Source organism: Nesoenas mayeri (genome assembly GCF_963082525.1).
Source record: "Nesoenas mayeri genome assembly, chromosome: 6".
Lineage (NCBI taxonomy): Eukaryota > Metazoa > Chordata > Aves > Columbiformes > Columbidae > Nesoenas > Nesoenas mayeri.
The window spans coordinates 42,772,338-42,798,461 of NC_137545.1; the positions used below are offsets into that span (position 1 = coordinate 42,772,338).

At 42.8% G+C, this 26,124-nt stretch overlaps 1 protein-coding gene across 3 annotated transcripts; it reads right to left on the reverse strand.

Moving 5' to 3' along the window:
* Nucleotides 1-313: 313 nt before the first annotated feature.
* STAM2 (signal transducing adaptor molecule 2) lies at nt 314-25,832 on the reverse strand. 3 transcript variants are annotated; one of them, XM_080347269.1, is made up of 14 exons: nt 25,538-25,828; nt 17,353-17,437; nt 14,878-14,953; nt 14,565-14,660; nt 11,689-11,835; nt 10,294-10,363; nt 9,373-9,559; nt 8,595-8,689; nt 7,798-7,880; nt 7,525-7,612; nt 6,931-6,985; nt 6,194-6,347; nt 4,549-4,718; nt 314-3,372 (listed from the first exon to the last, which is right to left on the reverse strand). In XM_080347269.1, the coding sequence occupies exons 1-14, from the start codon at nt 25,575-25,577 to the stop codon at nt 3,156-3,158; spliced, it is 1,563 nt and encodes a 520-aa protein (XP_080203395.1). In that variant the 5' UTR covers nt 25,578-25,828; the 3' UTR covers nt 314-3,155. The 3 variants fall into 3 exon arrangements, with proteins under 3 accessions (XP_080203395.1, XP_080203397.1, XP_080203396.1); XM_080347270.1 differs by lacking the exons at nt 314-3,372; nt 4,549-4,718 and adding exons at nt 5,179-5,356; nt 5,862-5,902 and having other exon boundaries at nt 25,538-25,832; XM_080347271.1 differs by lacking the exons at nt 17,353-17,437; nt 25,538-25,828 and having other exon boundaries at nt 14,565-14,653; nt 14,878-14,904.
* Nucleotides 25,833-26,124: the final 292 nt, after the last annotated feature.

Genomic DNA, 26,124 nt, shown 5'->3' on the forward strand with positions numbered 1-26,124 from the left:
ACGTGTTGCAGACAACTGGATATCCTGAGAAAACATTCCTTATTCTTAACGCCGCAAACTCCAGAGAGTGGTTTTCTGTAAGAACCGCGATACAGCCGCTAACAGAGACACATTCACCGTAAGCCCGGTCTGCGTTCCAAGGCCTGTGCGGGAGCGTGGCCCCACCATGCCCCCTTCCCTTCCCTTCCCTTCCCTTCCCTTCCCTTCCCTTCCCTTCCCTTCCCTTCCCTTCCCTTCCCTTCCCCTGCCACTTTCCCCCATTCCCACCGCCCCAGTCAGCTTCGTGTCAAACGTCACTGGTAAGAGCCATGAATTCTGAAATGCTGTTTATTCATTCGACAGGTACATCACAGTGTTCGATGTAAGCAAGAGTAGTGCCTATTACTTCTTAGAAAAAGATGCATAGATAAAAATAAGAACAAAAATTCCTATCAGAAAGTAACTCCTGGCAGAGACGGCGGCTCAGCCCCTCTCCAACCCCCAAGCACAAAACCCACCGCCCAGCAAGCAGAACATTCCTTTGAAGGTTTGCTGGTCACAGAAACAACCTCATTGGTTTGAACGTGGTAATTTCTGTCCCAAATGAAAGAGACGATGTGTGTGTGACGGAGCCCGGGGGAAACTCAAGTCCCCAGAATGCGGCTGCGCGGGGATGTCCAGACAATCGGTGCTTCCAGCAGATTAGAACCTGGATGTTGCCACCTCATAGGAGAAGAAAATGTATCTAGTAGTGATGGAACAAATATATCACAATAAAATTCTCATTATAAAGTTGCACAAATCTCTCTGTTAACCCTTGGGAGTTTTATGAAAAAGCAGAAGTTATCTACCGGCGATTCCCGATACAAAACAGCGGGTAGAAACCCAGCGTAGAAATCTGGAGTTAGAGAAACCCTTTGGCAGCATGGGCAGTTACAATCAGGCCTTAAAAATAAATATGATCATGTATAGAAGTATGAAGAGAAAAAAACCAGATCCTATTAACACCAAAACCCTCTAAATACACTATTTTAATAATAATTAAATTATTTTACACTATCTACAAGTTGCATATCACAGAATTAGGAATACAAGAGATGAGAGAAGGACAAGTCCTGCTTTTACAAAATTTCAGGCGTTAACAGTAGGCATATATGAAGCTGTGTAGAAAAATCTCAGATGCATGAGTATATACATTATTTATATTAAGAATGAACTGAACGTAATCAAATCACATCTGCCCAGCCAGCTCAGTGCAGGATACTCAATATTTCTGCTGGACTAAAGTTTCGAATCCAATTAAAACACCAACTTTAATCTTCGTTTACTAAGGGATGGGGAGAACGTAGATAAACTACAGCAAGGTTTAGTTTGACTACACACCACCCGCAACCAAGGGAACTCCCCCAAAACATCTCCAGACAAGAAGAATTTTGGACAGCAGCACTGAAATGGATTATTCTTCTTATAGAACACAAGTTATCAAAATACTTCAGTATCACAACATGTGCTCTTTACACTAAAGAGAAACTAAAGTCATGTGGAAAGGAAAGACAAAAGCTTCCTTCCAACTGCACGGATTAAAATTTAAAACCAGATTTAAAGAGCAGGTACTGAAAACCTTATTGCATAAGCATGAGGCTGCAAATGAATAAGGTCATGATATGAAATCATTGAATGGAGGCGGTGCTGAGTGAACGGCCGTTTCATTACTCAACAGTCTATAATGTGATAGGTCTCATTTGGCAGAAAATGTAGACACCAAACATATTTATTTAGACATTTGGGAGTTTCATGCATTCAATCTTTTTTTTTTTCTTCAGTGATTTGCTTCCATTATTTTCCCAATTTGAAGATGATCACTCATCATAAAATTCTTAAAATAGGTATAAATATGACTGTGCTAAAGTGAGTAGGTAAATAGTGATGAAAGCATAAAAGAAAGAAAACCCACATTCCTGGAAGGTAATTCAGCTCATCGGCTCGTCTTCACAAAGCCCAGCCGCTTCAAAAAGTGCATCAGGGGAGAAAATACAGGGAATTTCAGGGAAGAAGTTCTTAGATTTCTTTTCCCAGCCACCAAATGCTGCGTTTCCACAGTTCCGGGGCAATTCCTTCTCTACAGACACACCTGGCATGTCCGCGTCCTGCCCGAGGAGCGCAGTCGCGCTCAGCGCCGTGGGCTCTGCCTGCACACACGGCACAGCCAATACTGATTTTCCAAACGGGTTTCTCCGGCTGTACTCGGCGTTTATTGACACACAGAAGTGGTGGCAGCGAAAGGAAACCCAAGAGAGGCAAGAGCCCCTGGTCCCACACAGAGGATTCCTGTGCCGCTCGCTCCCTGCTGGAGAGCGAACGAGGAAGATTCTCACAGTCTTAAGAAGCTCCAAACATTGCCGATCCCCTCTCCTTTCCCAGAAGGAACTACCATTCACTCCTTCGCTTCTAAATCCAGCCAAAAAGGGAAAGAATAGAGATTGTGTGGAGGTTTCTGGCTCCGTACGCAGCGTGCCCGGCGTCAGCGGGCGCATCCCCGCCTGCTCATCACGGCAGCTCCAGCTCTGCACAAGGACGCGGGCGACTTCCAGCACGGCGACACCTCTTTTCTTCCAGAGAAACATCAGGAGGTCTCCACAACTTCAAAAAACCAATAGGCAGCACCGTGAAGAGCTCGTTTCTCCTATTTCTGCAGGCACGTGGTCCTCACTGTCAGGGTATCAGATGATTTCCTCTTCCCGCTCGGCCGTGCGGTGTTGCAGAGCTGGCGGTGTCTGCGGCAGCGGGGCTCTCCAAAGCCAGCTGGACAGAAGGATTCTAGCACGACAGCAGAGGACGCAACGCAGAACGAGAGCAACACACAACAGTCATTAAGCAGCCTCAATTTTCAGCAACACATTGAAAAGAAAATGATTTTTGGACAATCTTTAACTTAAGATTCACAAGTGGCGTTTCTCGAAAGCACTGAAATCAGGGCTCAAAGTAATCCAAAATGATTTTAAACCCCCAGCTAATCTAGTTCAAACTATCTTTACGCAAACGCTTAACAATCAGATCCGACGCACGTTCTTACTCTGCATCACCCTAATGCCGCGGTATCTGTGACAGGTATTCACAGAAATCATTGTGTCAGGCAACCTTTATTCATTACTTCCGAACTACGAGCTGGTTTGTTTTTAGAGGAGAGGCTGTTGGTGGTAATTTGTTTGTTGCTGTAGAACGGAATGAGCAGGAACGGCCACGGGGTAGCCTGGTCCTTGAGGCAAACTCGCCGTGTTGTTGTGGAAAGCCGGGGCGTCCAGCGACACCCCCGGGTGCTGCTGGCCGTAGGCTGACGGGAGGGCAGCGCTCTGGCTCACGTACGGCTGGTTTAACACCGAATCCGGTCCCGGGCTGCAACAAACCAAAACACATTAACCCTGACAAGTTCACGGCTGTTCGTCTGATAAGCAGATTTGCAAACGAAGGCTAAGAAGCGACCAAAAGCGACCTGTGTGTTTTCAAAATAGTATGACATCTCGTCGTAAATCACAGAATCACAGAATCGGCTGGGTTGGAAAAGCCCTCAGAGATCATCGAGTCCAACCCTTGGTCCAACTCCAGTCTGTTTACTAGATCAGGGCACTAAGTGCCATGGCCAATCTCACTTTAAAAACCTCCAAGGACGGCGAGTCCAGCACCTCCCTGTGCAGCCGTTCCAGTGCCTGACCACGCTCTCTGCACAGAATTGCTTTCTAATCTCCAGCCTCAATTTTCCCTGGCTGAGTTGAAGCCCATGGCCCCTTGTCCTATTGCTGATGCCTGGGAGAAGACACCAATCCCACCAGGCTACAACTGCCCTTCAGGTGGTTCTAGAGAGTGCTGAGCTCAGCTCTGAGCCTCCTCTTCTCCAGACTAAACAAGCCCAGCTCCCTCAGCCTCTCCCCATAGGGCTTGTGTTCAAGTCCCTTCCCCAGTCTTGTTGCTCTTCTCTGGACCCGCTCCAGCACTTCAATCTCTTTCCTGAGCTGAGGGGCCCAGAACTGAACACAATACTCCAGGTGTGGCCTCCCCAATGCACCCCATGCACAGGGGAAGGATCACTGCCCTTGTCCTGCTGACCACGCTGGTTTGGATACAGGACAGGACACCATTGGCCTTCTTGGCCACCTGGGCACACTGTTGGCTCATGTTGAGCTTCCTGTCCATTAGTCCCCCCAGGTCCCTTTCTGCCCGGCTGCTCTCCAGCCACTCTGTGCCAGCCTGGAGCTGCAGGGGGTTGTTGTGGCCAAAGTGCAGCACCCGGCACTTGGCCTTGTTGAACTTCATCCCATTGGAATTAGCCCATTTTTCCAGTCTCTCCAGATGCCTCTGCAGAGCCTCCTGCCTACCAGTAGGTCGACACTCCCTCCCAACTTGGTGTCATCAGCAAATTTGCTGATGATGGTCTCAATCCCCTCATCTAAATCGTCAATAAAGATGTTAAACAGGACTGGACCCAACAGTGACCCCAGAGCGCACAACCTCTAGACAAAGTAGCAAAATTACCACTGGGAAGAAGGTGATTTAAGCAGTTTGCTGAAGCGTTACCTTAAATAGGCAGCTTGAGCCTGCTGAGCTGCTCCCGAAGAACTGAGAGTCTGCGGCAGAGGCCTGAGCTGCCCCATCTGCTCCGGCGTGAGGCCGTAACCAGGGGAAATGGTGACCTGCTGAACTCCCTGCAGCAGGTAGTTCCCACTAGGTGGCTGTACAGGGTATGACTGTAAATAAAAAACCAACACAAACCGCTTTATGCACCTCTTAATTTCATTAAAGTAGCAGCAAATGTGCACAGAATGCCACTACAATGAACAGGGTTTAAAGGCTGAATGAACATCCATTTTTCCAACACGGTTCTAAAAGCAAACCATGCAACTCCTCGCAACATGTTTGAAATAGACACCCCTGTTTCAGCATAAAGTACCTGTTTCGGAAGTGCACTGTGAATAAGGTCAGCGCTCAACATCTGAAAGAAGAACCTTTTGTATTACAGGCAAGACCTCTGCTCAGAAACCTTATTTCTTTCTCTCTGACTTGCCTTGTCTTTAAAATGTTCAATCACATTTTGATGCACAGAGCTGAGTAGGAAGATGGGCACCGTACGAGATTTGTCATTTAACACATTTTGGAAATTAACACACAAGAATATTCTAAGACTATAACACAAAAGGAAAGCAAAACCTAACTTGCCTGTATTTCTGGCTTAAGATAATAGAAGCCTTTGTTCAAAATTCAGAGAGAACAAGTGGTATAACACGCTCAGGCTGCAGAAGTCTGCACTGATGAGGGGGTTTGCGCCCAGCGCAGCACGGTGAACGTTATCTGGTGGTTTTCACCACTGGAAGCTGGAAACATGCATCTTGGAAGAAATAATAAACTCCAGTTGCCTTTTGGCTTAAATTACTTTTTAACCTCCAAACATAATGAATTTTCCATCGTTATCAGGAGTTAAGGACACGGAATTACTTTTAACTGACATATTTTCAGATCTAGCAGTTGCTATGGCAACTATTCTTTTCCCACGGAACAATTAACATTAAAGTAGAATTCACTTAAAGTAAAAACACTCATTCGATGCTTTCTCCAAAGACGATCTTTAAAATCTCTCTTTCTCCTCCATTTTTGTTTTCTTAAAGCACGGATAGGGCACATCAGAGATACTGTAAAACAGTTTTGAGTAACTATGCCCCCTAATACAACATGTTCATTTCTTAAGGAACAAAAAGAGCTAAAAGCAGACGTGTTTCTATATTTAGAAGGGTACAGTGCGCTCGTGATTAACGCACTAATACTCAAATTCACCCCCATCCCCGCTATCAGATCAGAAGGTAACATTTTACTTTCAGGCTGAGGACGTGACTCACAGCAAGAATATCCAGCAAGCTGCCGAAACACACAATTCCAACTGTAAAGAATTAATCATGGAAGGAATCTTTTAGCGTTTTCAATCCAGTATCTTTCTGTTAAGTAGAACAAAATTAACAACTAGACCTGATTGTACAAGCAGGTAACTGCAAAGAGTAGCACTCTGCTCTAGTGCATAAATGATATTTTACTGTAAAGGCTATAAAAAGTTGCCAGGCAATGTCAGATTGTTCGTAAGCTAGCAAGAAAGCGCACACTTCATTTTTGCTGTCATCTTTTTAAATAGAAATCTATATTAGGAAAGGCTCTATTTCCGGAAAGGGCCACTGACCTGCACCGAAACACCAGAAGATGTAGGTGGGTATTGCGCAGGGTGGTGGAGTTTGGAGTAGGCTGAATACATCGGCGTCTCATTCATCAGTTTGTTATAGAGCTCCAGAGCTTCTAGAACTTTCACATTCAATTCAGATAATTCTGAATGTTTTCTGTTTCAAAACAAATATTTGCACACACTAAGTTTCTCTGACATCTAGATGGCAGAAAAACAAGTGCGGTTCATTGAGCAGTTTTGAATATGCAAGAAAAAACAACTCTTCTAAAGTAGACGGTCAATTTGTCACACGTCTGGAAGGAGAGTCCAAGTGGTGAACAACTATTCTGCACCAAGACGAGCAATTCCACAGGTGTTAATTACCTTTTCACCCTCAAATATCCCCCAGAGGCTGAGAGGAAGAGGACAGCATTCAATAGACCTTCCTGTCATGGAGAACAGCAGCAGACTGACCGTACCAAGCTCGAGACAGATTGCGAAGGCTACAACCAAAGAGTGTGAGTATAAAACGCACCCAGTAACTCGTGCAGGAAATTCTGGAGAGCAGCAATCAAATCTTAGTACACACACTGGGACCTGGGTATTAAGTGTTCAAAAAAATCAAGGTAGAATTGCCAAAATTCCTTTCTTGCAAGATCTTCTAGCTTGGGAGATCAAAGTACCAAAGCCAAAAAAATACAACTGCAGAATTTAAAGTAAATCATAGCGAATAAGGCAGAAGGTATGTTATGGCTCACCTATCTATCTCTTCTAGTTTTTCATCTATCATTGGACCCATCTGCTGACAAATATCTGTGAAGACAAAAACGTCAAGGTAGTCAGTGTCTTGGACAATTAAAAGCTTAAACGTTGCCAAAAAACACTTTATGCAAGTACCCTAAAATAGCCTGTGGAATTGGAGAGTGCACCTCGTTATCTCATGTGCCCCCTTCCTCCGGCCCAAACAGGCAGGAAAAATACTGTGGATATTGTGCTTTCTCATGCTCTTTCCCTCTGCCCTCTCAAACAAAAGACGACTGATGAAGCACACGGAAAACGTTGCAGTTCTGCTTGCACTGTGCAGGATCTATGACTTTCATCTCCTACTGGCATATTCAGAAATGCAAATTCCTCTGCTAAACATGGAGTTGGCTTGGCAACTATTAGAAAATGTAGAGTTACACATATAGCCTCATGCTCCCACTGCGAAATAAGCTGTTCTACCGCACGCTATTAGTACAGACCACAGTTTCTCGAAGCTTAAAATAAACGCAAAAGAATTACCAGCTCAATCCACAAAGGGTAATTGTGAGAAGAAATACAAAAACTAGCTAACTCGGTGCTCAAAGTACCTTCTGAGTCTAGAAGATCTGGAGAATCCAGCTTTAAATCTGTAGGATCTATACTCTGAAGTACCTGCAGTGTTTTATCCATCTTATCCTGGAAGATGAAGAGAAGGTCAATCACAGTTATTTCTGATGCATGACAGAAACTGCTTTAATTTTCAAATTTAAAAAAAAAATGTTCTTTTTTTAAAAGAGTTATCTGCTAACATGCAGTAACAACAGAATGTTTCAACCAACGTAAAATCTCAGCAGCTTTTTGTACCGAAAGGGACTGCATACCTCATCTATATAAACTGGCTCAGGTTCCGCTTTCTTGATTTCTTCTGTAGCATCCTCTGGAACAGAATTTTTATCCACAGTTGCTGAAAGAACAAACATTAGTTTATTTTCTGCAGCTGTGTTACTATGCTAACTTAAACCAGACATTTTCTCCTTGCTTGCCATCGGTCCTTTAAATTAGGGAGAAAGTGGAGTAAGTACTTTCCACAGCGATGCACCCAGCTGCTGGGAAGGAAAAGGGGTTTGCCCAAAAAGTGTTGCGAGGAGCCGCTTCCTTCAGGCCGTTAGCCTGATGGGGAACCCAGGCCCAGCGAGGGAAACACTCTTGAGTCATATCAGCATCTAAACCCACCTCCGACACAGGTACAGGGACACTCAGCCAACTCGGAAGCATTAAGATTTATTTTGGTGTCATGAGCATGAATAAAACCAACAATGTGACTCACACAAACCACCCACATGGGTATGAACGTTGTTCTACACTAGGTCTGGGGTCTGAAAAGAGACTTGGACATTCTAAATGGCGAGTTACTAGATTCATCTGTTACATGTTACTGACAAAGAATTATGGCAAATTGATTTTTTTTCTAACACGAAAACAACTTAGAAGATAGAAATTGTTAAAGTGAGCTACAGCAGTGGTACTTGCTTGTTCGTTTGAAACAAGGGTAGGATTTCTCTCTCAATTCTTTCCTTGGGCTGATTTCAGGAAATTATATTGCTGATGGGCTAATTAGTAGTTCCACAATAAGCTCATCTTTGTAAAATACTCTGTCAGCTTTTAGTGGCAAACTTACCTGCCTCGGGTTCCACGGTTAAGTCAGAAGTCACAAAGTTTGATGGAAACAGCCCCACTCCTCTATGGTTTTCACCTTTCCACCAATTGGCATCACTGGGGAAACAAAGCTGTGTTACAAAACTCCGAACATTAATGCTCAGTGTCAGCAACATCTTTTGCATTTTTGACAGAAAACCTGGGATATCTAATACGCCATTTCCCTATGTATCCACTAACAAAGGCAAAGAAGGACGTTCATAGAGATTAGGTTTACAAGAAGTACACGAGTGGGGACTAACATTAGAAATAGAATTGATCTGTCACAGACTATTAAATTAGAACAGCATTAGCAGGGAAGAAGTTCTGCTTCTTAGCTGTCATTGGGGCAACAACAATCATTATCTTAAGTATTTTTTCTTCAGTTTTATTCTTAGTAAATGCGATGCCTGATAGTCAGAGATTTACCGATTTCTGTAAGCAGTTGGAATTTAGCACTGTAATGAGTATATATATTCTTATGACATATGTTACAACTAACATTTATCTTAAAAACCACAAAACAAATTGGACGCACACCACAGAATGAAATACCCAACATAAGACAGTGAGGTTGGTCCTGCACCAAAAATGACTTGAGGTTAAAAACTCGGGTGTGGAAAGAACAGTGGAAGAAAAAGCTATCTGAGGGAGGCCAGACTGACAGTATACATTTCTGTACACAGCATCAGAGGAAGAATTTGCTATCTTAAGAAAATAACAGTTGTGGAATAAAGACACGTTATTGGAGTGCATTATACCTGTCATCCAAAACAAAAATAATTTCTCCACTTTTAAAGGTGAGCTCATTGTCCTCGACAGCTTCAAAGTCATACAGAGCTCGCACCTTCCTCGAGTTCTGATTGCTTTGCTGAATTTCTGCAGATGGGTACAAGGATTTAGTTTCCATTTGTTGCTGCTTCTGCTCTTGCAAAGATAATTCGATAGCTACAATTAGGGGGGAAAAAATAGCATATTTTATCCCTGTATACAAATGCAGTTTGCTTTCCTCGTAAAAATAAATGGAAAATTGTTTATTGTTACATTATAAACTTGATCTGTATCTGCTAGTCTAGTATTTGAAATTTAAAATCTTTGCTCCAAACTACTATTTCGCATTTCAACAGCTTTGCAATAGAACAACAGTATGTAATCATGCACACGTTACGAAACATTTAAAAAGCCCTCTGCTTTTCACGGTACAGCCCACTACTGAAGCTGTGCACACACCGCTAATGTCAGTAGCATCTTAGCATGATTAGTAATACTGATCAATGATTCACTACGACAACTGAACAACAGCAGCTATATCTGAGAAAGATGAGAAAGAATACAACACTCTTTTAAAGCATCAAGATGAAGGCCAAAATGAAACGTGTGGGTGCAGAAGGGAAGAGAGCGAGCTCCGTGGAGAGCAAGCACTCACGGAACAGCGCTAAGGGCTGCGTGATGGGGAAGAACACGCCTTACCTCAAATCCTCAAATACACCTCATCCCAAATCCTCATCCACAAGGAAAAAGCCTTCACCCCATTTTGAATGACACAGTATATTAGTCGCCAACCCACTGTGCCCTTGTTTTCCACTCTACGCAACAGCAGAGAGCACAACTGCCTATTTCTGTGCATTTTACCAACACTTGTAGTGCGCAAGTCTAACCCAAGGCTGCCACCAGCAATTTACCTTTAGCTATATCCTCATCTTCTTTGTTCTTACTTAATGACGACCCATTCTTCGCAGTATTTGTGGTAGCCTGCAAATATATTAACAACAGCTTAAGTTCCGATTACAAAGGAAAAAGAAAGCTCTATAATTATGTACTTAGTGACAAGTTGCTCTGGTTAACTGGTGACTGTAGCATTTCATTACTGAATCAAGATCGCCTCAGGAAGAAAATATTATCACTTTTCAGTATCTCAGCCAGGTTTTATTTTGTTTTCAGCAAGGAGCAAAGTAAAATAAGCAGTCAGATGTAATTTAAACAGCTGATCTCACTTAATTATTTTTGTCTCATTTATTAAAGTGAGACTACTCATTTAAGTGACCACTCCTTCCACCTTTGTCCTCCACCCCACCCTTCGAGTGCACCAGATACAAAGAAATCTGGGCTTTGCTTGTTTGAAGTGGAGTGTGTAAGATAAAAACATCAAGATGTCATTTGATATGTATTTGTAGGAAAGGAAGCATAACTGGTTGCCAGTACTCTAGATCTTCCATGTTTCTGCCATATGTTTTAACACATATCCTAGATTTAGAAGTGAAAACATCTTTGTGGAGGAAGGAAAGATTGTAAAAGTAAAAAATCCCCTCTGTATTTAATACAGAGAAAAGTAAACTTTGTGTTAGGAATACATAATAGAAGCTGCAGTTCTAGTTTTCAGGACTGATCCTCACCCGACTCACCATTAACATGAAAATATTTAGAAGCATAAATAAAGCACAGGAAAAAACCCAAATCACCTGCGATTCTATCTGCCAGCTACAAGATGAAGCATAATATGCCAGCAGAAGTAAAATACGAAGGGTGAGCTTTGATTTTTGATTGGAGCTCCCCACCCCGCAGAGCCAGGACAGTTCCTGACACAGACGGGTCACTGCATGAACAGGGACTTGGAAAAGGAAAGCACAGCACAGGTCATCTGCACAAATGTCTCTGCTCCAGATACTGCCCTTTGTTTTGTGTGGCTCTGTGAATAAAAATGAGTGTATATGCTCCAAGTCAGCAATTAAAGCCATGAAACGCCAAGTACAAAGTGTGGGCGTAGAATTGCTTCGATTTAAGGTGGTGACAGCTCAATGACGCTCTAAGAACGATCGGAAGGAGGATCTAAAACGAAATGACTCATAAGGGCATCATGAAATAGCCTTTAGTCTGTTCTTCTTGTTCTAAGGCAGGCAAAAACATAAAAAAGCTGAACGAACAGAAGAGAAGCTCAGCATAAGGAGGCAACCAAACCAGAACAAGGATCCTACTCTCCTTTGATCGAAAGCACAGATCTCATTTGGACAGCTTTTAATTCTGTTTGCTGCCGAGAACAGAGAACCTGACAGCACTGTGTATTCCAAATCAGCCTTTACCTGCGATCCAGCTGCAGGGAAAGTGACGCCTTCTTCTTTTAAAGATTTAATAGTTGCAGATATTAAACTACACTGCGGGTCTTTCTGAAATTCTTCTGACCATTCCACCATTAGAGTTTTGAGCTTTTCAGACACTTTTGGATGAGCCTAGAAGATAAAAATTGCATAGAAAGGGAGGCTTGAACCTCAGAATGAACAGAAAGACTTGTGCCCTCTCAGTAAAACTTTGTGACCAAAACCACTTTGCTGGAAATATCCTTAATAATTGTCTTGATTAAGGAAATTTGGAAAACAGAGCCTAGAATATATCATCTTTTATGCACTGATTCTGATATTGCAGATAACAGGCTGAGGTTCTGGAGCATCAGCCTTTCACTGGAAAGCTGGCACAGCAGTTTCCAACACCATAACCCCAGAGCCACAACAGACCTCAGCTAGTTCAGGTTTCCCTGATTCTACCAACCAAGTGGTTATTTTAAATCAAGGCTCCTCCAACCCTCACAGCAACCCTCTGCGGCCAATTCTGTCCCACAGCCAGAGCTCAGATCCTGCAGGCAGCTCACCTACCTGTACTGCTGGTATTTTAGTGGAATCCAATTGAGGTGGTTAAGGAAAAAGACTGACAAACTTTTGCATTTTCAAATGTTAGCCATGTTTCCACCTCAACAGTTTTGGAGAACTTCAGGCTACCACACTTACCCCAAAACTTGTCTGCATCTCTATGTTAGTCACCCTTCATTTTTACCTCAATTTTTCCTTTGTTACCTCTAAGTTATATTGTCATTCCCCTCCCAAGCACAGAAGTTGGTCTAATACAAGATACTGTCTTTCCCTATCTTTTACGACCTTTGCTGTCTTCTCAGAAGCCAGAACATATTCTCCCTTTGACTTTTCAGGTGACGAGATCTCGTAAAAACCTGATCTTTGTAACATATGTATATACAGAGACGGATGGATGTCTCCTTGATTCAGATTGTCTCACAAAAAGGAATTAGATATTATATACAGAGCTACCCAGCTCATGGGACAGTTTATACTACTAGCTCCTGAATTAGGAACTGAGGTGCAGGGTCACAATCTGGTAAAGGAAGACTTTTTTTTTGGAGTGAGGGCAAACTGAGATCAAATTCATGCTCAGCAGCAATTCCTCTGGCTCCCACATTCCTCTCCAGCTCCCCTTCCTCCACCCTCACCCACAGGATTTACGGCTACTCTCGGTTCCCACAGGACCCCTGATTTCATTTAACACTGCACATTTCATGCGCTAACAACCTCACCCAAAGTGATAATCCACCTTCAGAAAAGCAGGTCAGAGTCATGGATCACTCTGCTGTATGGCTAAAGAATACCCTGCAGAGTACACCTCAGTCATGCTCAACATCAGCTGCTGTTAATCCTGTAATCATGTAACAGCCTTACAAAATTTATTGGAGCAAAAAGAGCAACTCTTCAATAAAGCAGGTAATATATGTGAAGGTCGTGCCAACACTACGAGGGGAAAACACGGAGCAAACCACTTCAGACTCCATACACTTTCTGGTTTGGCTGACGGTTGACGAAAAACTATAGTCTGAACCCAAAGCATCCAAACGAACCTCAAAATAAGGGTGAACAAGGGTTGTGGGGCTGCTGGGCTCACCTACCTCTGCTTCATCTGGCCTGTCAGGATAAGAGCCTGGGACTGCACAAATGCAGGGCAGGGCCTAGATTGCTCGTCTGAGCATAATTCAGATCACACCGAACCTTCACCTCACGTGCAAACATATGCTGAACAGCGAGAACGGTGACAAGTCTGGGCTTGAGCACGCATTTAATTGAAAGAAGAGACGTAGTTTGATAGGCTCAGCATGGGCACAAAGGCATTTGTTACACTTGTCTGAACTGATTTTCTTTTGGAGAAAACAGAGAAAGCACAATTTTATTTGCCCGCTGAAGATTATTCCTAAGTGGGCCAAGAATGGGAGTAAAACATTACTATCTCCCAACAACAACACAAATTATGCTCCAGCAGACCATTCTTCAGTGGGATTAAAGGTTTGTTTTTACATCCACAAGCGCTCTCAGATGATGAAGGTCAATGTTCTATTTCAGAATGGACCATGGTTAATGAGAATAAAGGGGAGGACTTTAAGACCTATTTTTCCATACAAAGCGAGAAACAGAAGAGCTGTGAACTCATTTTGCTTCCCAGCAATTTTATTAGTTTCCTTAATTGCTTTGCTCCACCTCTGACGATTCCAGGCCTCCCATATATCTGAAGACTAACTTCTTTTTAACCCATTAGCCATTTTTGTCTTCAGCTGGAGCTCTTTCTGCTTATTCAGTTGATTACATCCAGATTCAGATCCCATCGGCTGCCTGACCCCAACTACTTAGGTCTTCCTGTCTTGGTTACCTCCTCATTCAGCATCTGAGAATCTCTGGAAACTAATAAGGTTGTCTGAAGACTTTATCCTTTTCCTTGGATAAACATAGTTTAACTTTCTCACAGTTTTCCCTTCACACTTGAGCTCATGAATTTCTTTCAAGTCAAATAAAAACTCTCTTCAAGAAAAGCTGCCTTCACCATTATCAAATTAATTGAGCTTAGCAAGAGTCACAAATTTTAATTAAAATTGCTCATGTAATTTTGTAAAAATGTGGAGTAGGTATTATCAGCCTGTCACCTCTTTAATACATTATATTTTAACACTAAAAATCAAAGTACATTTATTTCAGTGATAAAACAAACAGCCAGCAGTATCTGCAGTTGCACCAAAACTAGAAAATACATATTAACTGGAACATTAGCTTTGCCAATTCTTTGCTATGCTGAGACAAAGCAAAGGAATTACCAAAATAATTCTCCCTCACCACATAAAGTTATAAAAAATTACCTTATTTATTATAGCTCGAGCTTCACTCGCAAAATCACGAGAACATACTTCTAAGTGAAATATTCTTCCACAGTTTGATACGCAGGCTCCTAAAAGCTGACGACAGAAATGTAATTGTGGAAGTGTATGACAACAATGAAAATAATAATCAAAGTACGCATAAAACCCCTTAAATTTAATCCTCTGTTCAGCATGCACACTCTTACTGACTTCTACCGAAGATATATAAAGGTATTAACTAATCAGTACACATTTAAAGGCTGCATTGCATAAAAGAATATGAAGTTTTTGAAAATAGCGATAGTCTACTCACTGTAAGTGCTTGCAGAGCCACGTGGGGAACTTTATGGTTTACTCTCTTCATGATGGCTTTAAGGCAATCTTTTGCTCTGGAAAGGGAATCAAGAAACTATTAGTGGTCAATGTGACTGACAGGGTCTGCAGAATGAAAGACAGCAGATACTCAAGTTGGAAAGCAAACAAAACCAGGTCTATTGAAAAAAAATGTAACCTAATATAAAATTTTCCCAGAGCTATCCTGGAAAAAACACTGAACGACTTGTTCGTTCTTATATGTATTTTGGACTGGAGAAGACTCCATTTTTACAATGGCAGTTTGTATTAATTTCCATAAAACTGCTGACAGGTCATAAAGGGAGTGATTGCCATTAAGTTCAGAAAATGGATTTGAAATAGACAATGAAAGAAATGTCTACATGAAAAAAAACCACCCAAGGAGCAGTGATGATGAAATAAATGGTAGTTTTACTGGCTACTGTAAAGGGTCTCTATGGATTTAAAACTTAAGTTGTCCTCACAGGCTGTCAGCTCTTGGATCCCATTTTCCAGACACTAAGGACACGTTAAAGATGGTATAATTTGTTTCAGCAAAATCTGAAATAAGCACAGAAGAACGACAAAATGACCAGTACTCCAAATGTTACTGCAGGATGGAGAACTGACGCAGTATCTTCACAACTGCTACCACTTGCAGTACACTGGAGCCACTGTTATCAAGCACAGAAACAGCTCCATGAGGCTGCATTTCTCCATGTCGCCCAGCAGAGCCCAAGCAGAAACGAAACCAAAACTGTTTCACTGGTCATGTTAAAAAAAACATGTTTGTTTCAATGTTTTGTTTCCAAAGATCTGTGTTTCAACCTGTGTGTACGGGAAACTGCACCTATATTCACATTTTGGTTTAGAGCAGTAGTCTGGTTTGGAAACCAATTTTCTGATCATTCCCACATGTTGCACGTGAAGTTCACAGCGGAGTTTTGTTCAGGCAAATTAATTTCCCTTTGGAAGAAAGTAAGAGAGAAGCTCCTCTGCGCACACTACGTGTGCTCCAACCTCTTCAAGCAGCCACGAGAGTCAAAGCCACTGACAGGATCTGCAAATTTGCACCAAAAATTTGCACCAAATTTGTGGGTATCGAGGTTAGGAGAAGGGACTAAACCTGTTCTGAAGGGGAGGGAAAAAGGGAAATTAAACACCATGAGCTGCAGATGGGATGGATGCAGCGGCTTCACACCAACTGCTCTGCTTTACTGCTGCAGCCATATTGTTCTCTCTAGCCTGAGAAATGTGGGTTTGGTCCTAACACTGAGTATGCCTGGTCATAGTTAACATGCAAACAATCCAACAAAGTCAACACACTTGTTGTTAAGCTATATATTTACATACAGACAGATGTCTATTTCTTTCAGAAGATGGCTCTTAGTGAAGGGCCAAAGGGAAGCAAACTACAGAAAACTGAAGTAAAATAGGCATTTAAAATCAGGATTTTAGGATTTCATAGTATATTAAAAAATACATTAACTTTTAATTACATGTTTTATATATAGAGTTATGTATTTTGCATGTGTAATTAAAAAAAATATAATTTTTTTTTACAATCTCCCCTTGTCCAAAACCAGTAGATTTAAACCAGCTCCCTCCATAAAATTCTTTTGGCTCAAAAAATACAATTGATTTTTCACAAAGGACATGCTACAGTTTCTTTCTAAAGATTCCCGGGTTGACTACGTTTGCTATTGGGGAGGTAATTCATTTAAAAACAAAACCAAACCAACCAAACAAAAAACCTGCAACCAACCAAACAAACCAACCCATATCTTTCTCAGCGTAGTAATCTGAAATGTCTCATACCTGATAAAAATTCTAAGATCACTTAAGAATTCAGCCTATGCACTAATTTGGGTTTACTCCAAAATTTAAAACATGCTATCACTCAAAAAGATCACCCTAAAATTCAACAACTACTTTTGGCCATGATGGGATCACTGAACTACTACTTATGTTCCAGTATCGCCGCTCAGGCTAAACTGATTCAAACTGATCTGTGTTTTGATCCTCATTTTCTTCCCTTTTCTCCTCCATCAGCCTCATTCTTCCTAATGAAGAAACACGGACAGATTTCCCATTGTAAATAGCTAACTGTCCCTGCTAGATCATTTTCTGCCAAGAAACAAGTTCACTTTTTCCTACTGGCACAGTTGCTTCTCAAAATTTATGCCAGATCATTAAATATGGATAACTTGGTCTACTGCGCAAAACTCCATAAAAACTGGAATGCACTCAGCATATACAAATTGCTCTACTAGAAATCCTGCTGGAACACTTCTTTCAAAGAATTTTGAAGCCAACTATATGTATTTGTAGAGCTTGCAGAAGCGTCATATTGGCAGCACTTTTGCATAGCTGATTGAGACATGTTCTCTCTGACACAGAATTCTTCTTCACAGGAAGACAAAATTACGTGTTGTAGCACTGAGATACACCTTACCCATTAGGAGTACTTCCAACTTTGTCACATATGTCCATAATAAGCCCCCAGTCCTCGCTGGTGTTATATTCATTTGTAGCTTTTTCTGTAAAGAAAAACAAGATTGGTTAAGTGTGATTCCCTATTAAGTTCCAACTCAATAAATGCTGTCTCAGCCACACTAAAAAGGAGACTCCGCGTACAAAACACTGAGAAGCAGTGCCTTCTACAGATTAGCACTAATCCCTGCTAGTTTGTAAAGTGTTAGATGCAGGTTTCAGCACTGGACTTGCAGATGTGAGAAGTCTTTAAAAGTTCCAGAAACTGGAACAACAAAGTGTAATGTAAATGAGAAAAAGAAATTGCTTCTGTACAGCTGGTTTGGCTGCTCCAGGTGTAAGTCATAGCCCTAGTTTAGAGTTTGCTCAAGGTCTTCTAACATTTGTATGCCATTAAATACTTCACATGGATGTTCCAAGAAACAAACAAACCCCCCCTTCTTTAGGACTCTAAAGAAAAGCCATCTCCTCATTCAACACACTTAGTAATTCTTTTTCTACTAGATTTTTCAGAAAATCTAGACACCACAGCAAGTGCTGAGAAAAATAAATGGCATGAAAGGATCAGTAAAAACCACAGAAACAGGCAACAAAACCACACTGCTCTATTAAGAGAATGTAGCCCTAATTAATATTTGCAGCATATCGTTCTATGTATTAACTGATAAGGCTTAACGTTATTTATTTGTGCTTTCAACTTTTTATTAGAGCCATGTTATTTTAATCAAATGTAAATATTGCAGTTCTATTAAAATAGTTGTAAACAGCAAATTAATTATTTTATACATTGCATTTTCCGCCTTAGGATTTAATTCTAACCTACTAATTTAATATTTTAACTAAATTCAAAGAGAAGTCGTTTTAGATTTGTACATTATATTTTAATCCCATTGGAACGCACTTCAAAATCGTGGCAATATCACAATTGGCGTTCCACAGAATTTTATTTCTGTAAGAGAAACCACTAAATCCCTTGAGGACCGAGCATTTTAAAGATTATTTAGTAGATTAAAGCAGAACATAATGGTCACTCACTAATAATGCGACAGTGTTCTGTGAGAGCAGCTGTTCTGAAATGACGAGGTTTGCTGTCAGCAATACTACCGCAGGATAAACCCAATTTCATGTGTGCAATTAAGCATCTTCTCTGATAATCAGCTTCACTACTTAGTTTTGCAGTCAGAAGTCGCCACAATGCTGGGGCTGTTTCAGCAGAATGGCTTCCACAAAGAAAACGCCAGCATAGCACCCACAATGCCTCAAAGCCCTCTTGTTACACATGGAAACAGACCAAGGAGGAGGAATGGGAATTCGCAATTTCAGCCATGGGTTACCTTCCCGAGCTAGACTAACAGAGGAAGCAAATATTGAGTTGAAAGGCTGTTTCTACAGCACAAAGCTTAAAAACTTACCCAGAAAGGATATAATTGTTAAATTTTCTCGTAAGTGCATCAATATTTTTAGGACACTAGCACAGAATTCATTGCTTGTTCTTGAAAACAAATGAGTGCCTGTAATTCTGAACACTCGTGAACAACCATGGAAGAGCAGCACAATGCGATGTTTGCTGCAGACGACGTCAGCCCGATGCTTCCTACAAAGTTCTGCCAGCTAAAGCTGCTTTTCAAAAGCGCCGCCTTGCACATCTCCAATACAGGCAGGCACGACTGGTGAAGCGATTCTCGGACAGGTCTTGTCATACCCATCACCTCTGTTTCTCATTTCATATGCTCCAAAATCCCAAATCCAGACCTCTGAACTTCCCTTTTCCCCCACTACTTTCCTTTTGAAATGAGAAACAAATGAAATCAGGTAACTGATTTTTGGAGAAGATATTTAAAACAACATAACTGCATCCACAAAATACATCTGAGATGCTTTGAAGGGATATGCCTACCTGATTTTCTAGTAGAAAGCACTTTCTTCTAAAATATTACAGCAAAGAAACAAACTGAAATAGAAACTTGGACATAAAAATATGTAAGAAATGTAATATTACTTTGATTGTTAACAAGCCAGTCAAATGCAAGCTTGTAAACTGACCCTGCTGTGTAAACACTGCAAAACCACCTGGCTTTGTACACGCTGTCATGCAGATCCAAAAAGAGAGACCCCACCCCACAAAGTCTGACAAGGAGGAGGGTAAGGGAGTGGGCCTGTGGGGCTCCAGCTCTCCTCCCCTTGTGGTGTTGGTTCCATGGGCACAGGGGTCACTTCTGTCCCCTACAAACGACCCAAAAGCACTTGCCAGAGCATGTATTGATTTATTCCTGGGCACTTACTCGCTCCTCTTGTATCTACACGGCCTGTTTTAGGAGCAGACGTGGTTCCGCTGTGAATATGAAGGCTGTCCTACGGCAAACTCTTACAGCTTTTGAGGTTTTCTTCCCTGCCAGCATGACGAATTTAACAGCATCTGTTTTTTTGCTTAACATGAGCTCCAGCTGAAGAATAATCTTGAAGGATAACTACTTCACAGATGCTGAGATGTGGACTTTGATCAGAAGAAACAGATGTGGGAGGATGCACTTTCTGAGATGTTTTCAGTGCCAAGAGAATAAAAACTATTAAAAAATGCTATGACTTATACTCTGTAGTCCTCTGATCAATGAAGGAACACTAGGCTTGAGCTTACTTTTATAGAAATAACAATAAAAGCAAAATATGCTTCTTTTTATCGCTGCTTGGTATATTTTTAAAAACCCGTAAAGAATTAAACCCACAATTAATCATTTTTAACTGGATCGGTTCCCTGATCTGATTTGCCATGCAGCTGCAAACAAAACTATGCCAACACACGAGAGGGGATAGCACTAAAACGAGCAGCTGGGAACAGGATGGGAACTGTTTACTGCTATCTCTGCCAAAAGAAGAAAAGCTTGTCAAGCTACTGCCTTAAAACACTGTCACCAGCTCTTCCAGAAGAGAAAGTGACGCTTTACCACTGCATGCTAAAGTCAAGGTTTTCAGGACTGTCCTTCTACTACACAACATCCAAAGGATGAGCTGAATGTCACCATTTCCAGCCCAACCGCACCAGTTCTTTTCCCCTTTTTTCACAAGAAAGGGATTGGTAATAACAGGAACAAGACCAAAAGACAGGAAAAAAAAATACTATGCAGACTGCAACCGGGCAACACGTGGCAATCCTCAAAAGCCTCTCTGTTTACATCTTTTCAAACATCAGGTCCCCTGTCTCTAAAGATCCTGGCACGATGTCAAAGTGTCCCAGATCTGCGTTCATCATTAAGTGTGCGACTGCACATTCGCTCTCCCAGGCCTGGGGACACCCGGCAGAGCTCGCGGCCTCCATACCGGCAAGAAGCAAGGAAAACAGCTCGAGCAACCGGGGGAATCTTGAAAGGAAAAGAAAGGGAACTGCGGGAAGCTCCCAGCCCCCCAGAATTCCCCAGGCACAACATGGGCACCCCAAGAGTTCTGCGGAAATCTCTGCCAAGGTAACCAATGTGATGCTTTGATTACTACGAAAAGTATCTCACCCTGTTACACAACACAAATCTCTCATGGATCGCTTCTGCTGGAAATCTATATCCCATTTAACATTGGCATTTGAGACTGACCCAGGGAAAGCAGCAATCCTGGTCTGATGACAGCTCCACCTCATGCTGCCTGGCACACATGACTTTCAAACTTGCAAAATATCTTGTTATTTCAGTCCTGAATTCCCTGGAGCCAGGCTTGCCAACAATGCCACATAACATGTCAAAGAAAATAAAAATACTCAAACATAACTTTTTTTTTCCCACCTGCGTCAATTCTTATGCAAGAAACAGAGAGAAAACAAGTGCTCAAGCACTGCCTTGGCACAGAGCACTTTTCAATGTGATATGGCATTTGCTAAAGACTGATCGCTAAAATAAAAAGTTTCTAGACACTTTTGCCCCTCGAATCTTGTCTGCACGTAAATATTTCAACTTTTACACTGAGCCATTCTAAGTATGTAAAAACAGAGTTCATGGATGAAAAATGAATAGCAATAAAAAAAAATTGGCGACTCCTCCAGATTGCCGTTTTTCAGAAGATAAAGTAGAACCACATGGATGAAAACCAGAAATTTAATACCACACACCTTCATTCGTTTACTTTGCCTTTGTATAGCCAAATTAGAAAATTCTAGCTTTGATTTAATTAGTGATTATAGACACGATGACATTGCAGTCATATGACTTTCATTTCCAGTACCACTGTGTGGTCTACTTGGTCCTTGCTGAAAAGGCAACACCATTTGTAATGATCTCAGGTAGCAGCTAAACCCTACTCACCTCACTCAAAATATTACATACTAAAAACAATGGATCAAAAGGGAAGAGTAAATTTTCATAATGTACATCCAGTTCACTGAGAAGGCCTTTTAAGACACAATTTTTGCTTAAAAAGTGCGACTGACATTTTGTTTCATTGAGTCAATTGGCCAACAACCTGAAAAGCAAACAATTCCATTTGTCAGACAACCTGTGAACTACAAGAAAAACATCAAAAAGACCAGGGAGGGATTAACAGAGACTTGTACTCTAGAGCCTGGAAAGCACAAAAATCAACGTTACCAACAGTCACGTGTTACATAACAAAACTTCTCTCATCATATAACAAAAAAGTGAGGCTATGATATGCTAAAAAATAATCAAGGCAGGTCTGGGGTAGCAGAACAGTAATAATCTCAAAACTTAGAAAGAAATGCAATAAAATTGCAGGCACAGAATATAGGAATTTTAATCAGTCAAATTAAGGTAAAGCCATGGACTCAAGGCTGGAAAACATTGTCCCGACATTAAAAAAAAAAGTCCAAGCAACAGCCAAAATAAACCCAATTTAGCTTGTCCTCAAATATGTGCAAGACTTTAGACCAACCATTGAAGACAAGAATTATTACAGACTGAGAAACGAAGGGGAAATACGGTGAATTATAACAGGAAGCAGCTGCTCTTCTAAGCAAGGACATCTTTTCAAAGGCTGATCTAATGAAGGTGGGCAGCGTTTACGCCTCAAATGCCTCAAGAAAACAGTCTTGAAATCAGTATTAATATATCCCGTCTGACATTGAGAGCAAGGGTAAGAGTCTTAGAGAAAAACTAGTGGGGAGTTGGAAGGTATCCTCAATAAAAGCAAAGGCTAAAATATAATGTAAGGGGAAATGTAAACCCTTGCAGACTTGATTAGGTAAAAATATGTAACAGTTACTAGGAAAAAATGCAAATTCACACAAAGTCAACAAAAGATTCTCCTAGAAACTAAGTGCTCAGCAGTTGGAAACAAGAGGAGAACGATGAGTACACTAAGTTCTAGCACAAGGAGACACGGGCCACAAAGGTAAAGCAGCCCCAAAAAGGCAAATACAGTCCTAGAATGAAAAACGCCAGGTAAACATTTCAGCAAAGCGCAAGGAAACACGAAACGCTATCAAACGAGCTATCAGCAATCCACGATACAGTGTACAATTCTGGATGCCAGTCAAGCTCCTACTCCCTTGATCATGTCAACAATCTCCCGACAGAAGGCTAACTAAACAAAAGATGAAAGGGAGCAGGCTTGCTCTCTATTGAAGGAGCAACTACTGAAGAGATGAAGGTTATTTAAGAGGAAGGACAACGCTGGGAAAACAGCAAGTGCATGTGAACTAACTAGGAATAGATTTAGACAGGAAATTAAAAAGCTTCTCAGACTCCAAAGAAGTGAAGTTTTGGGATATTCTCTCAGTAAGAAGAACAGATGAAAGAAACAACGCTCCTCTAAAACACTATTTCATAGGTTACTCGTGTGACACTGCAACTATATACAAAGCAACCGAAACAGATGCCGAGGAATTAAGACTTTGCGCAGCTCTGCTCAAAGCAAACACATGGGTTTAGAACCAAGAAAGCAAAAGCAGCTGCGGCAAAGCCAAAGTGTGTCTATCTACATTTTCTAAAGGTGTCCCAAGAAAAGGGCAGCACTAGATGTGTGATCTGAAGGGAGCTGGATCAACCTCACTGCTGGCTGCTGACAAAAGTGGGTCCTGTTCTTTCCGTCAACCTTCGCAGGGTTCTCCTGCTCCTCTTCTTCACTACCACTTCCCAGCCTTTGCTGAGCTGACTCAAGTCACCAAACTTCCAAACGCATTAGCTGCATAGATAATCCAGTCCACCAACCAAATACTTTCTTCTGTCAAATGAGTTTTCTGCCAGAAAGATTTGAATTAGCTCAACAATGAATCAAAAAAAGTAAAGCTGGGTGGATGGGATGGAAAAAGATTTCCCCAGTCGTGTCAGGTCAGCAGCTGGGCTCAACTATTTTCTTGGTATGTACCTTTTATTTTAAAATGAAAAAGACAACAAAATGTAAAAACGTTAAATCTTGATGGGTGCATATGAAAAGCATGAAAAACCACTCATGTAAATACTGCAAGTTAAAGTACGGGTCAACTGTATTTGACAATTTGATGCTCTGGATAGTCTAATTTACCATGGAATAATAATTAAAAAAAACCCCACAACCTCTTAATGGCAACAGATTTTCCCTGGCAAGGGACCATAAGATTTAGCCTCAATAATTATTCAGTTACTATTCTGTTGCACTTGCTTAATTGTAATAAGTACAGCCAGTTACCACTCAGTATATGTAAGGCAAAATTTAAGAGATCGCAAGTCAACAGACTGCCGCTTTTGAAATACTGTAGTCTTGAAGCATTTAGACTTGTCAAAGAATTCTGCATGGCTGGGAGTCCCCAGTTCACAGTGTCTCCACTTGGGCAAACACATTAATTAGAGCCCTGTGAAAGATAAGACTGGCAAAACACACATAAAACTCCACAAGGTATTTGAAATAACTGGACTATGAGCAGCTGCTCTGGCAAGTTTATACTTTCATTTCAATCATAGGTCAATGTTAAAAATCTCATTATGGTTTGTGAGAAGAAAGAGAATGATTTTGCCACACAAACTTTGCAGCCACATTAAGAAAATGCTGCAACTTAACAAAAAAGAGATGGCGTGGTAATAGGAGCACTCACAAGGACCTCTTCCATCTGTATAAATCGCAGCCCTGACAAAAATCCCAAGAATGTTGAATTCTCTGACCTAAAATTCCAGTATAACAAGAAATGGAAATCTGACTCTGGCATCCAGATTAATTTAATTGCTTTTTCCAGTGCTTTGATCCAGAACAGGCACCAAAAAAAAAAAAAAAAAAGGAAAAGAAATGCCTAATAGAGCAACATGCAGAACAAGTTTAATGCTCAAGAAAGCACAAGACTGAGCAGAAGCACAAAACAACTGAGTCATCTTCACCCTGCCAATGGCACAACTCTGGCCAAAGTTGCCTCATGGTTTTGTAATGGGAAGAACCGTCAGCTCAGGTTTAACTTCACACCCCCAAATCAGTGCCAGGTGCTGAAAGAGGCATCAAATTGGGTTGCTATGGTCATTGACAGCATTGGTTTTCACTCTTCTACACCAAAATGAGCAGCTTTACAGACCACCTCCCTCCAGGGAACCCCAGCGTGACGGGCAGGAGGTGACAGACACCCCAACGACATGTCACAGCTGGAGAACTTCACGAGTTACAGCACGACTGGCCACAAAACACTTCCTCAAATTGCAGAGCGCTCCACGGCACCGCCAGAGACCCGGGCACGGGCCCGAAATCCTGTCACAAACACCAGGTCTGTCACCAACGAACACCGGGTCTGTCACCAACGAACACCGGGTCTGTCACCAACGAACACCGGGTCTGTCACCAACGAACACCGGGTCTGTCACCAACAAATACCGGCTCTGTCACCAACAAATACCGGCTCTGTCACCAACAAACACCGGCTCTGTCACCGACGAACACTGGCTCTGTCACCGACAAACACCGGCTCTGTCACCGACGAACACCGGCTCTGTCACCGACGAACACCGGCTCTGTCACCAACGAACACCGGCTCTGTCACCAACGAACACCGGCTCTGTCAGGAACGAACACCGGGTCTGTCACCAGCACCGGGTGTCCCCCAACCCGAGCTCCTGTCACGATCCCTGGCGTGCTGACCCAACAGGCCCGGCACCGCGGCCTTCCGCCCCCGGCCGCCGGCGCCCTGTGTCCCTCAGGAGCCCGGGGCAGACCTGTCGCCCGGCCTCCCCGCGCCCCCCGCCGTCCCGCTCACTCACCCACGTCCTGCTCGAAGGGGTTGGGGGCGAAGAGCGGCATCTCGGCAGCGCCCGGCCGCTCACCCGCCCCTGGGCCCGGACTCCCCGGCCAGCGGCCGCCCGACCGGCCGCACCGCCTCACCGCTGCCTCAGGCCCCCCCCGCGGCTGCCCCGCCGCGCCTGAACGCGTGGCGGAGGAAACGCCGCCACAGCACCGCAACGACGCGCCCGTCAGGCGGGGGGTGCAGGGGGGCGCCGGTACCGCGCGACGGAACGGGGAGGGGCGCGGCGGGCAGCGGCGACAATGGCCGTAGCGACCGTCAGGCGCTCGTTGGGACACCCCGGCGGGACGGGGGCTTCGTGGGGGTGGGGCGAGGAGTCCCCGCCCTATCCCCGCCTCTCCTGGGCGGGTGGGACGGTGACGTCACCCAGCGCCATGTTGGTACGGGTGGGGCGCTCCTCTCTCAGCCGCAGTGACCTGCGGTTCCGCCGTCGCTCCGTGTTCCCTCCCCCGCTGTAAAAATCGTGATCTAACAGCCGCTTGAGGGCACGGGCTGGGCGCCTCGGTGGGTGTGAGGAGGGCGGGGGACAGCGCCCGGCAGCGGCTG